At 41.7% G+C, this 15,163-nt stretch overlaps 1 protein-coding gene across 2 annotated transcripts; it reads right to left on the minus strand.

Annotated features, from left to right (window-relative positions):
* Window positions 1-205: 205 nt before the first annotated feature.
* LOC129813041 (bone morphogenetic protein 4-like) lies at window positions 206-14,612 on the minus strand. 2 transcript variants are annotated; one of them, XM_055865179.1, is made up of 4 exons: window positions 14,256-14,611; window positions 8,751-8,873; window positions 7,672-8,036; window positions 206-1,889 (listed from the first exon to the last, which is right to left on the minus strand). In XM_055865179.1, the coding sequence occupies exons 3-4, from the start codon at window positions 8,027-8,029 to the stop codon at window positions 1,024-1,026; spliced, it is 1,224 nt and encodes a 407-aa protein (XP_055721154.1). In that variant the 5' UTR covers window positions 8,030-8,036; window positions 8,751-8,873; window positions 14,256-14,611; the 3' UTR covers window positions 206-1,023. The 2 variants fall into 2 exon arrangements, with proteins under 2 accessions (XP_055721154.1, XP_055721153.1); XM_055865178.1 differs by having other exon boundaries at window positions 7,672-8,873; window positions 14,256-14,612.
* Between the last annotated feature and the right edge of the window lie 551 nt (window positions 14,613-15,163).

Consider the following 15,163-nt stretch of genomic DNA (forward strand, 5'->3'; position numbering starts at 1 on the left):
AAACCTGTTTTCGCTTTGTCTTTCTGGGGTATTGTGTGTAGATTGCTGAGGATTCTTTCTTTAAAAAAAAAATCTATTTTAGAATAAGGCTGTAAAGTAACAAAATGTGGAAAGTTAAGGGGTCTGCATACTTTCCCAAGGCACTGTATATAGTGTCAGTCCTTTACTCAAGCGTGAATCACTCTAAGCTGGATGATGCCAGATATGAAACCGAACATTATTTTATTTGGAAGCAACAGAGCATCAGAAATATTCCTCTGTTATCATGAATTGCAACAATTACTTGAGTACATTTTCAAATAGCCATCGGGCTAAGTATCAGATGCAAATGTGTTCAATTCAAATTCATATAAAACAGTCATGAGGACTTTTCCTGTCAACGTTTCATTTTTCACAACCCATGTTATCAGATTTTTTCAAAATAATAAAAAACTGATTCCAACTTAAGGGACCTATCTAATAAAATAACTGGTTTAAAGAGCAATGTATAAAGGTTAATTAAAATCAATGTACATTTCTGATACTTCAACTAATTCATAACAAATCAGTAAAGTGATAATTTCACACAGTGCTCTAATTTAAGTACACAATTGGTGTTTCTTGTGATCTGCAACAATGTAATATTGGAAGGCAATTTGTTTTTATTTTTTGTATGTGTATAATATCAAAGCAATAAATATTACCAGTAAATAAACTTTACTTTTTAGATTTAAAAAAAACTATTTTCTCATTTAAAAAACCGTTATACAATCTAATATACATTATGAAAAGTTGTACAGCTTTTTATTTATGTTTAAAATAAGGACTCACTTGTTTTTTATATGTAGATATAAATATATATATATATATATATATTGTCAAAATATATGATCATATTGTCAAGAGAGAGAAAAAATGACGAACATACGTCTCAACAGAAAAGTTATAAATAAGGGTCCAAGTGAATATTTTTGGGAGTAAGGTGGGGCCTTTTGAATTTTCTTAGCATCCGTGCAGCCTGCCTCAAGTTGCCCATAGTCAGTGTTAGCGGCAGCCGCACCCTTCCACAACCATTTCCTGGTAGTTTTTTAGGACCACCTTGTCATGTTCGTCCAGGTAGAGCATGGAGATGGCACTGAGCTCCGTGGGCACGCAGCAGGCCTTGGGAATGTTGGTGTTCACCGAGTTCACCAACGTCTGAACGATGGCGTGGTTGGTAGAGTTCAGGTGGTCTGCCAGGGGGAAGGGGCACTCCCCATGGCAGTAGTATGCCTGGTACCCTGGGGGCGCCACTATCCAGTCATTCCAGCCCACATCGCTGAAGTCCACGTAGAGAGCGTGACGGCGACAGTTGCGGTTGCGCTTACGCCCCCGCTGCTTTGGGCTGCGCTTGGCCCGACGCGTCAACGGGTGGCCCTTGCCGTCATGCCCGAAGGTGACCAGCAGGGGGCGTAGCTGCTCCCAGTCCTCACCGGGGTCCTGGTGCAGCGAGCGACTGATGCGCAGGTGACGGCCCTGGTGGCGCGGTGTCTGGTTGAGGTGCTGGACCTCTACGGCCAGCCCGTAGTTGGGCAGGTGCTCCCGTGTCCAGCGCAGCACGGCGGGGCTCACGTCAAAGCTCTCCCAGCGTGAGGTGTTATGGCGCACCAGCCGTGTGTCCAAAAGCCGCGTGATTAGCTGCCCGGCCCGCGGGGGCTTCAGCACCTCGTACACGTTTATCCGGTGGAGCTGATCCTTGTCCCCCTCGCTTTCCGTAATGGCCTCGTCGATCTGCTGCCGGAACAGACGCAGCTCGGCCGACGAGAGCAGCTCATCCTCTGGGATGTTGCTGAGGTTGAAGAGGAAGCGCAGTGGGATGGCCTCGCCGTTCTTCGTCTGAGGCTCGCCCGGATGAACCGGCTCCATGTGCTCTGAGAAAGACAACAGGACACAGTCAATGTCAGCCCTTTTACCAAGGGAGTCTGTATGGGCTGCCATCTTGACTAATGACAGCCTGTATAGAATTGATTTAAGACTTTATCACTGAGTATTTTCATATTTTATCTTTGCCTCTGAGTTCCGTTCACTTCCCTCATATTACTATGAATTAGTTCCCTCCAAAACTATTACACCGTTGGTTGTTTAACAGTACTCTTTGTGTCAATCTTCATGATTGCAACCACACAGTTTTACATGGCCTGCAGTTATGTTTTGGAAGACAGCTTTCTACTGAACAAAAACACATACCTCTGCAGTCTAACATGCCTTAATTGACACACAAGAATGTCCACGTTCACTTGGGATAGCTTCCGGGGACTGAGTGTACATCGTCCATGCTTCTTTATCTATCCATAAGGATCATCCAGGACTTCCCACAATGCACTTTGCAGAAACATGCATTACTTAGAGGGTGGTGATTATCGTACCGCAGCTACCATATAAACATAGTGGAGGGTAACTATTCCATGCACAGTCTGCAGATTTCTGGCAAGACCACCATTGTTGGGAAAGGAATGTTGTGTCTACTATTTTCCTGCTCAATCCGGCCCTGTTATTTCACACTCAGGCTTTAATCTAATCCAGGTGGTTGTCATTATTCAAACCTTCTGTGTTTTTGTTTGGCTCAACAGTTTGTTAACTTGGGACATTTGTCATTTTCATCATGAATAATCATTACGGATTCCCACAGACAATCCTTTGGTGGAGGAGCAGCAATAGAGCTAAGTGCTAGATTCAATCAGATGGACATCTGCATAGTGTTGTTTTGGTGGTGTCCGAGGTGGAACTGCATTAGAGCTGTCAAATCCACAAGAGGGTCGTTACTTTACCTTATTGCGGACACTGCCATTAAATGCAACAAAACCACACCGCACAAATCCCATGCAGCGGCGTTAGAAGTTCATGCAGCCACGTTACAAGTTCAAACCTCTAATTAGACTGATAAGTCTCATAAATTCACCTATCCAAATGAAAATGAAAACATGCATTAGCCTAACATGAATGGTTTGACATTTCAGAGTGATTTTTTCTAACATTGATATAGCTTACACTTTCTAGCTCCATTTAGAATTTCTAACTCTGTAGGGATAATAAGGAAGGGAGTGGTTTGTGACACACAAGAGCAGCCGTTCACCAATATGTCAGCTCATACCACAGTTACACCTACAACACCGCCAAAACATCTGCTATGCGGATGTCGGCCAAAGCTGGTTAACGCTCGATTTGATTTAATCCAGGGCTAAGACTAAGTGGAGGCCTGGAAAACACAGTATTTCCCATAGCTTGAATTCCTGGAGGATTTAGTGGGTAATTGCATCTTTAACCTCGAGAGTTGTCTTTGACGCCTTGCATTTTTCCCTGTACAGTTTCTCCCTGCTTGAAACCAACACAGTTCTCTTTTCACATAGTTTCCCTTCCTTACCTCTGTCGTTGTCAACTTGAACTTGGTGCCTTGACTAAATATCTTATTACCGTGTAGTGATCCTGAAAAAGTAACTAATTTGAATTGTTATACAATGGAATTTTACATGAAAACAGAGAACCTAGTTTGATCTCAACAAAATGCTCCAAGCATGTTATTAGCATAGTTAAACACACACATCGCATCATAGACAGGCGGCTGAGCCTCCTTCTTCCTGAGTGGCCTTGGTGCGGTGCTGTGCCGTCTTAGTGTGTTAGACAGGCCCCATTAAGGCTGACTCATCCCTCCTCCCCCGAGGGCAGACATGTTTTTCTTCGGCCCTCCAGCTCTGCCTTTCTGTCCAGCTACTGTCACACTGTGTATGATCTCTGGATTACACAATACACATCTCTGTTTTAGAGCACATACTTTAGCCACATATGTTATACAAATGTTCTTACTGCACATACTTAGCCTACAGGTTTATCTCTGTTGATCTCAGTTGTACATGAAGCCTTATACAGAACTGTTGTTTCTGACTCTCCATGACAAACTTGTATAGTTATATACACCCATGCTAAGGTGTCTCTCTTACACAAACTTTGGATAAGGACCACTATGGCACCTCTGATCCGTCAACATAACACCATACAGAAAGACCCAACAGGTTACCTTGCACGTTCTCCTGCATATTACTGTTTCTCTATCACCCCAGAGTTAGTCAATATTCCAACTTTCCACAGTGCTTCTGGTTGAGTCTGCTCTGCTCCCAGTGCCCACATTGTTGGCAGGAGGAACTTTATTTAGAAGGCTGCAGAGTAGCATTAAAGATAATTGCATGTTGAGGAAGGCCCCTGTAAAAGGTCCCTAGCTCCATTTAAACTGGAGACATGAGAGAGAGGCACACTACTGCTGGCCAAATGCTTTTTTAAGCCCTTGTGCTGGGTGGGGTGAGAAGTGTAACTCAATAATATGAAGGTATGCTTTTCCTTGAGCTGCTAACCAAACACGCTGTAGGCTTTGTCGGACTGCAGATTCTTTCAGGAGGGGAATTTGTGTGATTGAATTCTTGCCACTTCTTTGGCCACCATTTTGTGACCACATCCTTAGATTTCATAATTTATGTTGAAGGTGGGAGGGGGATGTCTTATATTCATGTTTAAGTGGTGTAGGAAATGTTGCATTTTAATTTGTTTCGATGAGACAGAGGTTGTTGGGTTTATGGAAGTAGGTGGTGGGAGACATATGTGTTGCTCCCATCACCATTGGAATATTATCAAATGGGGATGGACTGTTGATGTCCAGAAAATGTTTTATTTATTTATATCATTCCAAACCATTGCTGTTTCAGGTGCTGGTCGGCCAATTAGCTTGACTTTGGCTCATGGATTCTGTAATGGGGCGTGCACTACCGTTCAAAAGTTTGGGGTCACTAAGAAATGTCCTTGTTTTTTAAATAAAACACCAGTCTCAACGTCAACAGTGAAGAGGCAACTCTGGGATGCTGGCCTTCTAGGCAGAGTTGCAACAAAAAGCCATATCTCAAACTGGCCAATAAAAATAAAAGATTAAGATGGGCAAAAGAACACACACTGGACAGAGGAACTCTGCCTAGAAGGCCAGCATCCCGAAGTTGCCTCTTTACTGTTGACATTGAGACTGGTGTTTTGCGGGTACTATTTAATGAATATGCCAGTTGAGGACTTGTGAGGCGTCTGTTTCTCAAACTATACACTCTAATGTACTTGTCCTCTTGCTCAGTTGTGCACCGGGGCCTCCCACTCCTCTTTCTATTCTGGTTAGAGACAGTTTGCACTGTTCTGTGAAGGGTGTAGTACACAGCGTTGTACAAGATCTTCAGTTTCTTGACAATTTCTCACATGGAATAGCCTTCATTTCTCAAAACAAGAACAGACTGATGAGTTTCAGAAGAAAGTGCTTTGTTTCTGGCAATTTAGGGCCTGTAACTGAACCCACAAATGCGGATGCTCCAGATACTCAACTAGTCTAAAGAAGGACAGCTTTATTGCTTCTTTAATCAGAACAACAGTTGTCAGCTGTGCTAACATAATTGCAGAAAAGTTTTCTAATAATCAATTAGCCTTTTAAAATGAAAAACTTGGATTAGCTAACACAATGTGCCATTGGAACACAGGAGTGATGGTTGCTGATTATGGGCCTCTGTACGCCTATGTAGATATTCCATTTTAAAAAGTCTGCTGTTTCCAGCTACAATAGTCATTTACAACATTAGCAATGTCTACACTGTATTTCTGATCAATTTTATGTTATTTTAATGGACAAAAAATGTGGTTTTCTTCCAAAAACAAGGACATTTCTAAGTGACCGCAAACTTTTGGATGGTAATTTATGTCATAAACATGCATTGTATAATTAACTGTACACTCCAGGAAATAAGAACTTTTCTCACACTTACCAGAGGGAAGGTCACATCACCTCTGGATTTCCCCATGTATTCAAAATCCATGCACTTCTCTCTGGTTCATTTATTGGGTTTACATTTAGACATTTCATCCAGAGTGACTTACAGTATTGAGTGTATATATTTTCATGCTTTTTTTATACTGGTCCCCCCTGGGAATCGAATCCACAACCGCGGCATTGCAAGCGCCATGCTCTACCAACTAAGCCACATGGGAGCACATACTGTAGGCCTGTTCCCAGAGGATAAGACATGAAAGTATTACACAACTGCTATTACCAATGTGGTCCTCTGTACACACTTAGAGAAAAGGGTTCCAAAAGGGTTCTTCAGCTTTCCCCTGGAACCAAAAGGGTTCTACCTGGAACTAGGACTGAGCGGTATGGCCTAAAACTCATGTTTTTCTAACTTATGGGTGATTCATATTTTATTTTTTTTAAGTTCTCTAAATAAGCTTTGTTGCACAATTATAGGTCAATACACTGCATTTCAAACAGTCTGGAATAATTGAATGAATTATACCTAGGCTAAATATACGCCTCCCGAGTGGCACAGTGGTCTAAGGCACTGTGTCTCAAGAGGTGTCACTACAGTCCCTGGTTCAAATCCAGGCTGTAAAACATCCGGCCGTGATTGGGAGTCCCATAGGGCGGCACACAATTGGCCCAGTGTCGGCCATCATTGTAAATAAGAATTTGTTCTTAACTGACTTGCCTAGTTATAAAATAAAGAGCCCCTAATTTTGTTATTTGATCAAAATAGTTTAACCTGCTTTTTTGCAATAATCACTGATCTGGCTTTCAAGTCTATGGACATTTTCTTTTTGTTACAAATTCAACTAGAACCATGCACAAGCCCACGTGCTAGTGAGTAGCCAACTTCGATCTCTTTGCTTGCTAACAAGGTAGTACAGTTGAACTGTTATGAATATACCCTCCTGTCCGTCTCCAACTGTTTGAACAACATAGCCTGTTCACTTTGTTGACGTCGCCTGTACAAATGCTGCTAGCGGTACGTGGTATCGCAATGCCGCGAGCACCAGAACTTGAGCACTAATTTTCCACATTCATGTTCATTGATATTCCCGTTTTAGTAGGGTCTGTTCTGTTCTACATTTTGGGCATTGAGACATAAAAGGTATCATAAAAGCTGATTTATGGTCATTCCGTCGTCTGCATTGGCCGTACAGCATTGACTGCGATGCAGCCTCTGCAGAAGCATTCATACTTCTTGCGCTTCACGGAGCAGAGCTGGTGTGAAGGAAGTTGTCAAGGAAGTGAGTTTGTGTTTATAGAGGACGTACCGCCTCCACCTACCATCAACCAATCATGTCAACGCGGAGTTATACGTGCTGTATGGAGTCCTCCGCATTGTTACAAAATCTGGAAGGTGCACAGCGATGCAAGCCTCCTGAGGCTCCGCAATTAAGTCACACTCTCCGTACGGAGCCTCCGGACCGCAGTGTCGGATCAAGCATAAATCGCCTTTTAGAAAGTTCAAGTTCTCCTCTGTTACAGTAATATTATGTCTCAATGTGTTTTGGTGCCCATATTTCAAATGCAAATAGTGAGTTAAGTGATATTTCGTCTTTGTTGTTGTGAGGGACATAAAAACCTTGATTCTTGCGATACAGGCATTTGGAACATTGCAAGAGAGAAATATATCATTAATTTGAGATATCGCCCAGCCCTACCTGAAACCAAAAAGGGTTCTTCAAAGGGTTCTCCTATGGGGCCAGCCAAAGAACCATTTTAGGTTCTAGATTGCACCTTTTTTCTAAGTGTACAGACAGTTACATCACTCTCCTTCTATCTCCCTCTTTCCCTCCCTCCCTCTCTCATGCTCTCTTTTTCTCTATCTCTCTCTTTACCTTGGTGGTGGAAGCCCCTCACGGTGTTGGCGCGGCTAGCCGACCTCTCAGGATACTCAAAGCCGGTGTCGTGGGTGCCGGCCTCCTCAGCCTCGCCCGACTGCAGCCGGTAGAGGTCCAGCAGGTAGCGTGGCACAGTGGCCGAGCGACTGGGCCGCGGTCGCCTCCGCAGTCCAAACATGTGCAGCAGCGTGGCCTCAAAGTCCCGCAGCAGTTCATGGCTCTGACCAGCAGTCCGGCTCTGCAGGTCCGGGGCTTTCTTCTTCCCTTCCTCAGGTATCAGACTAGCATGGTTGCTCTCTCCCAGCAGGACTTGGCATAATAAAATGACCATCAGCATTCGATTACCAGGAATCATGATGTCTCTGAGAAGGCAAAAACAGAGCAAAAAGAGATAAGTGGGGAGTGTGGGAGAGAGAGGAAAAAGAAAGAAAGAAACCGCTGTTTTAAGTGACATTCTATATTTGTCTACCCTTACTATATCTCCTTCTTTTCCAACATAACCTCCACCCTATTGGACCCTTCACTAGTGTTTTCACTGTAAATGTTCTCTAATTGGTTATAATTGTCCTGTCTGGCTTGTTTACAGTAAAATGGCCTACGATCAGATATCCCCCCTATGCAGTTTATATGTTGCAACATCCTCCAAGAGTAAACAGCTGGTTGAAGAACACAGCTTTTTGAACAGAATCTGGGGGCCATTCCTGTTACCCTTCCTCTTCCCTCCTCTCTCTCTTCCTCCCTCTACCTCCTTCTCTCTCTCTCTTCCTCTCTTTCCCTCCTCCACTATGATTAGACAAATAGGAGAAACAGCCAAGGGGTCAAAGCAAATTCTTAACTCGATAAGGAGCCCAGTCCCTCAGTCTACCTCGACCAATCAAAGACAAACAAAGGACCATGTGCCACACATTTCACCAACAATTCCTCTACAAAAGTCAGACTAGAAGCTCTTCCATTTTATTAATCTAGTCATTTAAATGTAAAATATGACAAATTCCTGAGAAAAGAAAAGGGAGAAATGCAGAAAGATGTGGCAATGGTGTCACATGGCATTCATTGATTTGGCCTGGTCCACTTACCGACAGAAAATAAAGCATGGGAAAACAGTCCATGTTTGTTGGGAGCCGGCAATGGTCGCGTTCCTCAAGGAAATGTTACGTGGTGCTGGTGGGCTGCTTGAGAGCGTTGGAGTGACCCTGTTCCTGAAATGTACAGAAGAGAAAAGGGACATTGTAGTCAGCTTAGAGGCAAATACTTCTGGCTTTGACTTAAGGTATGTGTGCCAAATCAAATCAATTTTTATTTGTCACATGTACCGAATACAACAGGTAAAGACTTTACCGTGAAAATGCATGCTTACAAGCTCCTTCCTGACAATGCACAATGTAGTGTGTGTGTGTGTGTGTGTGTGTGTGTGTGTGTGTGTGTGTGTGCGTGTGTGCGTGTGTGTGTGTGTGTGTGTGTGTGTGTGTGTGTAACCCAGTCTCTCTTCATTAAGGCTTATCACATAGACATTTCAACATTTAATCAAATGGCTACCCAGACTATTTGCTCTGACCCCCCCCCCCCCCCCCCCCTTTATACTGCTGCTACTCTGTTATTATCCATACATAGTCACTTTAATAACTCTACCTACATGTATATATTACCTCAATTACCTCGACTAACCGGTGCCCCCGCACATTGACTCTGTACGGTACCCCCTGTATATAGCCTCACTATTGTTATTTTACTGCTGCTCTTTAATTATTTGTTACTTTTATTTCCTATTCTTATTTAATTTTTTTATCTTCATTTTTTTCAACTCCATTGTCAGTTAAGGTCTTGTAAGTGAGCATTTCACTGTAAGGTCTACTACACCTGCTGTATTCGGCACATGTGACAAATAAAGTTTGATATGATTTGAAGTGGGGTGAAAGGTTACATTAATGTTCTCTATAGTGTATCTGGTATGTCAAGAGTAAGGAAACTGACTACCCTTCAAAGAGTAGTTCAGAGTTCACAGAAGTTTGATGCCCTTGTAGACACCACACATTAAATAGGACAGAAAATGAAGCAGCAAAAACATATCATGTAACAATTAAGTGAGAAATATTCAAATTCAATATTTGTTACTTCAAATACAATTTTTTGACTCAAGCAGACATATTTCAGAGATCACGACACAGCATCCCTTTATAAGCAATTTGTCTGTCAATTAAAAGTAGACCGAAGTCACTGTAGAGAGCATGGCTTTATGTAAACACTGCCTTGCCTATGCAGAACAGACAGACAGTGTTGATCGACACTCATTTGTCCTCCCTCCTCATTAAGGCAAGCTATCAGATGGTTCATGATTGCTCTGTATTGATTAGTAGGGGATCATTCTGCATCCCAATGACAGGGTTAATTTGTCAACAAAGGGGGGCCAAACTACTTTTTCTAGAAACTTAAAGAGTAACCCCCCCCCCCCCCCCCCCCCCCGAGATCACCCATCTAAGTGCACTGCACCCATCAAAAAGGGACCCTCCTCTTCCCCTCCTTCCCTCTGTTGTCCTGAGATCTGTGGAGCTGCTGATGACAAGCCTGCTGCTCTGCCATTTGCCCATACTGGCATCAATAAGCCTAAGCCCAACCTCCATGGACTCAGACAAGTACTAATGCATCTCTATATGCTGTCCTCCTGTCCTGCCCAGTATAATGCACACATATTTACTAACAATATATTTAATGCTAAAGTACATAGTATATGTAGTGTATATATACTGTAGTCTCAAACCTGTGTGATCTGAGTTTGTTGTACCTGGAGGTGTGTCTTTCAACCCTGGTCAAAAGCATCATTTTCTATGTGTGTGTGTTTTTATTTGTGTATGTTTTTGTTATTTTTTACAATGCACAATAATTTCCTTTCGGGCACAATAAAGATCTATTGAATTGAATAGAACCTTGTTTTTCCAGACCAGACCAGACACACAAATTCACCACTGCAGTATGCCAACAAGAATAAAACCACAAGTCTATTAATCACAATTTGTTATGCAATACAATTCACTTGAGTGTCATGGCAAGGCAGTTCTGGAACTGAGACAATTCTATCCAATGCCTCTACACACAGCGTTCTGTCCTGTAGACGGTTTACGCCCATTCTGTGGATCTACGACATCACAACCGGAGGGACTTGGCCCTAATGAATATCTTGCTTTTACACACATTGCTGAATCACACTAATAAAATGAAGAGTGTTTGTGAAATAGGGCCTGGGCAAACAACAGTACCACAGATAAGACACTTCAACTCAATATTTTGTCATTTGAGCCCATTCCACTAGAACTGGAATGTGTTCCACTGGAACTGGCTGATGTAAAAAGGGCTTTATAAATACACTTGATTGATTGATTGGATTAAACTGTGTGTGTGTCTGGGTTCATATCTCTGTGTTTATCTTTTTCCCTCCATGGCTCACTGTACATGCAATCAAGGAGAAATTTTTCATTTTTTGTAACAGAATTAGATGTTGACCTTTGTGTGACCTCATGTTCTCGGTTGTGACACAAGGTCGTGTGTGTGTGTGTGTGTGTGTGTGTGTGTGTGTGTGTGTGTGTGTGTATGTGTGTGTGTGTGTGTGTGTGTGTGTGTGTGTGTGTGTGTGTGTGTGTGTGTGAGAACCATGGTGAAGAGGCAGTAGGGTTCTGAACATGATCAGCTCTATTACCCATGGGGTGGGGGTGGGGATAACGTGTGTGCATCCCTGACAACAAACGCTCATTGTGCCGAGAGGGCCTCTCCCATGATTACAGCAATTCAAACTGCTCAAAACAAAACAGTGACTACAGAACTTCTTACAGTAATGACTGACAGAGCCACTTACTAAGTTGATGGATTCACCAAGTAGGTTGATGACAGTACTAACCGTCTACAGCATATAGGGATGTAACCAACAATGATACAATGATGCTCATCATATTTCTTCCTTGTCTCATATTATATTGTAATAACCAATGTATAGGAGGGTGTCTAGAAAGATAAATAACAATATGTTTGAACAATTACAGATGTACATAACTCTTCCTTTTATTGGGTTATTCTGCGTTATTCAGCTCACCAGCTGTGATCAGGCCTAAAGTAGAGGAGAGGGACAGTAAGGAAGAAAGCGTAACATCCACAGTCTGAGTTTTTAACCGAAACAAGAGACAGTGCCATATTTTGCAATGAATGTACTGTAGCCCAGGGTGCAATTAGGCCTGGCAGTTAGCTTCCTCTGGTTTGGCCTAGTCCTCCTCCTCCCTAGGCCTCCCTGTATTTGACTTCCCTCTTCCCTCTGTCTCCTCCTCCCTCCCCCCTCTCTCTAACCAGAGATAATGTGATCAGACTATGCACATGGTGCTTTAGATGTGTTTCCTGAGGAATTTGACAGGGATGGTGGGAGGGGAGCAGGTTACCACGGGAACAGACAATAGTCCAGGGCCCAATTGTACTGTTTTAGCTCAAACTTCTCAGGCAGGTATTTCCTTATTTTGAGGAAGTATTCCAGCAGCATTCATATTCCATGCTTTTTTTTGTCTACTGTGAAAGTTTAGTATTCATTTTAAAAATACAACTTGTATGCTCTATGGGTATACTTGGTGAAAAGTAAAGCATGATATCTTAACTTATTTCTGACAAAAAGTAGGGTACAAAAACAACAGCAAGGTGGTTTTGAAGACAGTTCTGAGACTACAAATGGATGTTTTTTATCATAATCAATCATCAGTTGATTGTCTGTCTAGTTGTTATGTCAAGGGCAAAAATGTGTTTTATGTTTTAACCTCATCAGTTAATTATAAATGATTTAGTGATCTTCTTCCATTTGAAGATATAGTAAAAGTAAATGGCTATATCTTCAAGGCCAAACAACAGTTTGACGTGACATCAAAGTTATTGAAGCTGTGCCAAAGCAGGTTGGTCGTTAATTGCTGAATGTGGTTTAAAAATAGACAAATAAAATACAGCATGAACGTTCAGTCGTTAAAACACTGAAATTCAACCTTATCGTTGTTTTACAATGATTTGTAAAGAATTGGGTAGGCCCTATCTATACAATCATTAATACTATATCTTGAGATTAATTAATGTTGCTCTCAACATGTTTTATTTGCTCCCTATAATAAGGAACGAAAATAGATGAACAAAACAATTGGGTTTGGCAATGTCAAGTACTCTATGTTGATTTACACAATAGCCTATTCTCTCGGCGCTCCCGGCAGTTTGTTCTGATATGTATAACCCCTTATGATCCAATTTCAGCTTTTTTCCCCCTTTTTGCTCTGTTTTTTTTATTCTCCCTAAGCTGTAAGCATGGGTCTGTTTGCACTTAGCAAGGAGGCCAACTTCTCAAAATTAAGAACAGAGACGTTTACTCTTACTGTCAGCTGCATTCCCAAATCCTCTCTTATAATTAACTTTCTGTAAACTGTGTAATTGTGGTGGAATCATTAGTCATCAAATAATTTATTTAAACAAACGAGTAATGTAATGATTTAACAAATTCGAATATGCTAGTGTTAGTGGCTGCAGGTTGAACAGTCCCAGGGTACATGCGTCAGGGAGGCCAGAATTAATACATATTTACTCTCCCTTTATTGTATTAATGAGATTTTCTTTAATAATGTCTAAATTCGATACATACATCTTGATATTTTGTGCATGTGAGCCATTTGTTTGTTTGTAGTAGCAGTTTGTAGTGTACAGTGCTTCCTTATTTGTTCTTATAACACGTTGGAGATAATTGTGTTTCCATGACGTTTTAGACTCCAGTCATTTATTCTTAAATTACCATTAGGCATCTAAATTATATTACATTCTAAAGAAATAGGCTTTGACATTTCAGAAATCTAAAATCACCTAATTGAACTACAGAGCACAGCTACATTTACGCATGAGCCCAGTCTCTGTCCCAGGGTGTCTATTCATTGAATGTAAACTTCAACTATAAGGAGTAAATCCATCATCTGACAAATATGTACCAACCTGACGATGAATGTTTTGATGGAAAAGTGAGGGTTGCCATTCCAAACGGTTACCAAATGGGAAATATGCGCACTAGTTACTGTGCTTGCAGGTGTCTAAAAACCCGAGTGCCCCCCCTTCTAAAAAATGTCTACTCATGCAACAGATATAAACTCCCAAAGCAAGTACTGTTAACATTCTTTAGCAGAAAATGATCTTATTATTTTTTTCCATGTGAAACACTTTCTGGCACAATTGTCCAAGCGTGCGTTAGGATAGTCGGTGGTCACTTTATTTCACTTGGGGGCAAAATAATTTAATGAAGTAGCTACAGTAATCGAATTAAATGCAATGGGCTACATTTAATGTTCAGTATCATGAACATGAGCCGCTGTTGTTAGGCTAATATTATTCATTACCTATGCAATTTCAATAATTGACATTTCATGGGAAGAATATATAATGTAGCTCATCGGAGCCTAAACTGGATACGGAAGAACAATGTAGGCTAATCTTGTAGGCTACTTGTATAGAGTTGACGTCATTTAATAGGCTATAATTGTTTTGTCAATTTAATCGCATTCGAATATGCCACACACATGAAGTTCAGCGGCGCTTACCATTAGTAGGGGTACAGGTAGTATCCTCGAGAAAAGTAAATATGACAAAAGAAAGTGCGAGCTCTCCCCATGCAATGGAAGTCCAGGTGTAAAGCATGTACTGAAAACGCCGAATGAACTTATGGAGAAGTACGGTGGTTCCTTCGGATCATTAATTCCTTAACGACCCCTCTAAAAAACAAGAGTCGAGAGAGACGATGGCCGGAGACGGAGGCGGTTTGAAGCAGCGTAGGTTTGCAGCGGGTTTCCCATTTCCAGAAGTTCATGGGGCGGCACACTGCGCGAACAGACTCTCCAACTGATCAAGCATCTATTGCCCCTTGCCGTTTTTATGTGTCCGCCCTATTTAGCCTTCCTGCTTCCTCCTACCCCTCTCCAACCCCATCCCGCTGTCTCAAACACCTTAGACAAACCCCTCCCCTCTCTCTCGACTTAAAAGAAGAGACACACGTTGTGCGCAATTTGGGCCTATAAATACATTTAAACTTTATAATATTATTCCGTACATTATTGAAATATTACATGTTATTTTTAGATATTGACACTTCCATATTTGTATTTCAAAATGTAATTTGTCTAAAATATGTAATACTACATTGCTACCCTGCAACACATTATTAGGAATCAATTTTAAAGCCTAACTTTTTCTTCCGTTCTGTCATAGAGCGCGCGCGTGTTCTTGTGTTTTGACTGCGTGCATCTGCATTTTAAGGTCACTACATAAATATTCCAATCTGTATTTTTGGACTGATGTGCGCAGAGCTGCATGCATATGCCCCAGTCCCACATTATATCAATTACATAGCTAATAACGACATAATTACACCTCCATTAAACATTTATATTCCCTCCTCAATGTCTTTTATTGATAATGGATAAACTCTCTGTTCCCATTCCTCACCCTCTCT

The sequence above is a fragment of the Salvelinus fontinalis genome, chromosome 16 (genome assembly GCF_029448725.1).
Source record: "Salvelinus fontinalis isolate EN_2023a chromosome 16, ASM2944872v1, whole genome shotgun sequence".
Lineage (NCBI taxonomy): Eukaryota > Metazoa > Chordata > Actinopteri > Salmoniformes > Salmonidae > Salvelinus > Salvelinus fontinalis.